General features: G+C 32.9%; 1 protein-coding gene across 1 annotated transcript; it reads left to right on the top strand.

Annotated features, from left to right (window-relative positions):
- The first annotated feature begins 165 nt into the window (after positions 1 to 165).
- LOC117179938 lies at positions 166 to 2,705 on the top strand. Its single transcript, XM_033372167.1, has 2 exons — positions 166 to 627; positions 1,271 to 2,705. The coding sequence occupies exon 2, from the start codon at positions 1,968 to 1,970 to the stop codon at positions 2,655 to 2,657; it is 690 nt and encodes a 229-aa protein (XP_033228058.1). The 5' UTR covers positions 166 to 627; positions 1,271 to 1,967; the 3' UTR covers positions 2,658 to 2,705.
- Positions 2,706 to 3,161: the final 456 nt, after the last annotated feature.

The raw sequence follows: 3,161 nt of genomic DNA, 5'->3' as shown, positions 1-3,161 counted from the left end.
ATAGTATTATTATAATATTCTACACCTGGAAAAATATAACCTTCAAAACACGAACATAGACCTGTTATGGTATAGACCTTTTCATTTCAATTATTTTGTGATACGCATGCGCGAAAAAGAATTGATCTTCCTGTCAATTTTCGGCCCTGTTGCTCGCAATTGCATAGGAAAGGCAGTGTTTTCATTAAAAAAATAAAGTTTTGAACGATATAGCGAAGTGTTTGTGCGTGAAATGGAAGGAGATAATACGATGCCAATATTTGTGAAAAAAATAGTGTTGGAGCGCATAAAAGCTGCTGCTACGGATTGTGCAAAAGCGGCAGTCGCAGTAAAGCTTCGTGCATCGAATTGTGTAATTTTTATTTTATTTCTTTCCCTAAACCATATATACAATTTAGAAAGGGTGAAATTAATAATACGAGTATAAAGTTCCACTTACAAATGTGTGAAGCATGCGGGAAATGCAACAAATGGGTGAAGTTGTGTGGACGTAAAGATTCCAAGTTTAAGTCAATCAGGAACATCACCAAGGATACATATATTTGTTCTTTACACTTCTTTGGAGAATCTGGACCTACATAAGAGTATCCAGACCCGATAGAATGTCGACCGAAAACGATAAAAGAGGTAAGAATAATATAAAAATGTATGAGAAAAGAGTAAATTGAGTTGTGACCGTTCTAACCTAAAAATACTTTGTGGTTATGAAACGTTAGTAAGTCCAGAATAGTACATCGTCATATGAAAATTTACTTACTGTGTAAATAATCACGAATTAAGTTAAAATTGAATCAATAATATTACTAATTATAGTAAATATTGTGTTTTCAATTTTTATTAATAATCCATTTTTAAATAATATAATTTCAAAATTTTCAATAAAGAAAAATAACTATTATATCATGTAGAAATACCTGACTGTTCCATGTTTACAACTTCTGAAAAAAATTTTAATAATTTAAAGTTTTTTACAAATGTCGAACAACATGTAAATGTTTGAAGATTTTGAAATAAAATTTTAAAGCATTCGAAGAATTTTTAAACTATTTTAAATACAATTAAATTTTGCCAGGCACTCGGCGACGTTTTTTACACATTTAATTTCTATCACAACTCTTCATTTTTTAACATCGAAGTTGTAAGAACTTTACTTTGTGAAAATAAGGACAGCCAACTTTGATGTTGTCTGTTTTCATTGGTTATTGGTTCCTTTCATCTATATACACTTTTTATGTCTGTTGTCACTTTCATAAATATTTCCTTTTTTCAGAAAACACAAAAGTCTTGAAGGAGCTTGGAGCAAAAGTATCAACGATTCTCATTGAAGTCTGAGGAATCTACTTCTAGTATAGGGAGCAGTTGCTTTACTGGAGAAGAGAAGAGCCGAGAAACGAATTCAACTGATGTCGAACAGTATTTTTCAGGCTTTTTCTTCTGCAGAAACACAGACAAATTTTGAGACTCTTCAAGAACTTGAAGGGATGGAATCTACAACCGATGGTAAGATAATCATTTCCGTCTCTGTAGGAACGCAAACAGATTTTGAGGATTTTGACGAATCTAAGGTGGTGGAATCTCAAAGTACCATGAAAGTACCTAAAGTTAGATCTACAGGCATTCAGACATTAAAGCGATTGATCGAGCCACTTGTCATTCAAGAATCATTGAAAAATCCCTGTTCGATGAGTAAAGACCTCATTTGAGAAAATTGAAAGTCTCCTGCTCAGCGATTCGAAGATTCTTTAAGAAATGATAATGATAAATGTATTTTTTACACAGGTTTACATTTTAAGTACATCATGGTTATAATGTCGTTCATCGGCGATGTCGCGAATAGTTTAGATTACTGGGGTTCGAGTCGTAAAAGTAATGCTAACGAAAAACACAAAGCGAGACGTAAATTAACACCTTTGCAGGAATGAATTCTTGTTCTTACTCGCTTAAGATGTGAGTTACTTCTCGAAGACATGTCATACGGGTTTGAAGTTAGCGTTGGGCTATTGAGCTCTATAAATATTACATGGATCCAATGTTTGTATCTGCATTTTTCGACAAGATTAAGGCCAAAAATATTTGCCATTCGCCGGCAAGTAGCAAAATTTTTACCGAAAATATTTCGAAACATTAAAAACCTTCGAGTTATTTTAGACTGTACTGAATTCTTTTGCGAGGCACCCGCGAATTTTGAGCATCAAGGAAATTTGTATTCACAGTATAAAGGTCATACGATATTTAAAGTTTTACTTGGCTGTACTCCGAACGGTGCCATAAGCTTTCTTTCTGACGTTTATGAAGGGGCAATTTCAGATCGCGAAATCGTCATTAAATCTAAACTAGTAGATCTTTTTCAACCCGGCGACGTTGTTCTTGCAGATAGAGGCTTTACTATCGAAGACCTTGTCGAAAGTGTAGGCGCATCTCTGAACATACCACCATTCCTTAGACAAAGAAATCGTTTTACAGCACAAGAGGAAGTCGCAACGAAGAAAGTTGCTAAAGAACGCATTTACGTTGAACATGCAGTAGGTAGACTAAAACAGTTTCGCATTTTACAAAGGTCTATTGCATTAAGCATGAGAGGAATAATATCGCACTTAGTGTTTGTTTACGCATGTCTTGTAAATTTTCAAGAATCAATTGTATATGACGAGGGTTAAGTTGTATATTTCTCATTAAGCCGGTAATAAGCGTTGAATAAAGAATAAGAATAGGATATCATTGATGCGCTTTTTAAGAATTTTAAATAAATTATTAAATTATAAATAAATATAAATTTGAATATTCTTCGAATTCATAAGTTATAAAAAGATTTAATTGAGAAAAATAGGTTAAATGAATGATTTCGTTAAATTTTACTCAGTCGATTCGTCTTAGACGAGTCTCTCGTACTATTTCTAAGGTAATTTATAATGTCAATCGTTCGTTTGTTTCTCGTACTATTTCTAATGTAATTTTTAATGTCAAACGTTCGTTTGTCTCTCATACCATTTCCCTCGTAATTTCTAATGTTAATCGTTCGTTTGTCTCTCCTACTAGTTCTAATGTAATTACTCGTAAATGGAGGAATAAAACAATCTTTCGCAATATTTGATCTTTTTTCTTTACGTAAAGGCACTTTAGTAAAAGAGGTAGGTTGTGACAGTTAAAAGTAAAATGTATTC

The sequence above is a fragment of the Belonocnema kinseyi genome, chromosome 9, assembly GCF_010883055.1.
Source record: "Belonocnema kinseyi isolate 2016_QV_RU_SX_M_011 chromosome 9, B_treatae_v1, whole genome shotgun sequence".
NCBI classification, from domain to species: domain Eukaryota; kingdom Metazoa; phylum Arthropoda; class Insecta; order Hymenoptera; family Cynipidae; genus Belonocnema; species Belonocnema kinseyi.
This window is presented reverse-complemented; position numbering and strand designations above follow the sequence as displayed.

What these genes read in the sequence shown, in the direction of transcription:
- LOC117179938 (XM_033372167.1), top strand. Translation starts at nt 1,968, where the DNA reads ATGTCATACGGGTTTGAAGTTAGCGTTGGGCTATTGAGCTCTATAAAT.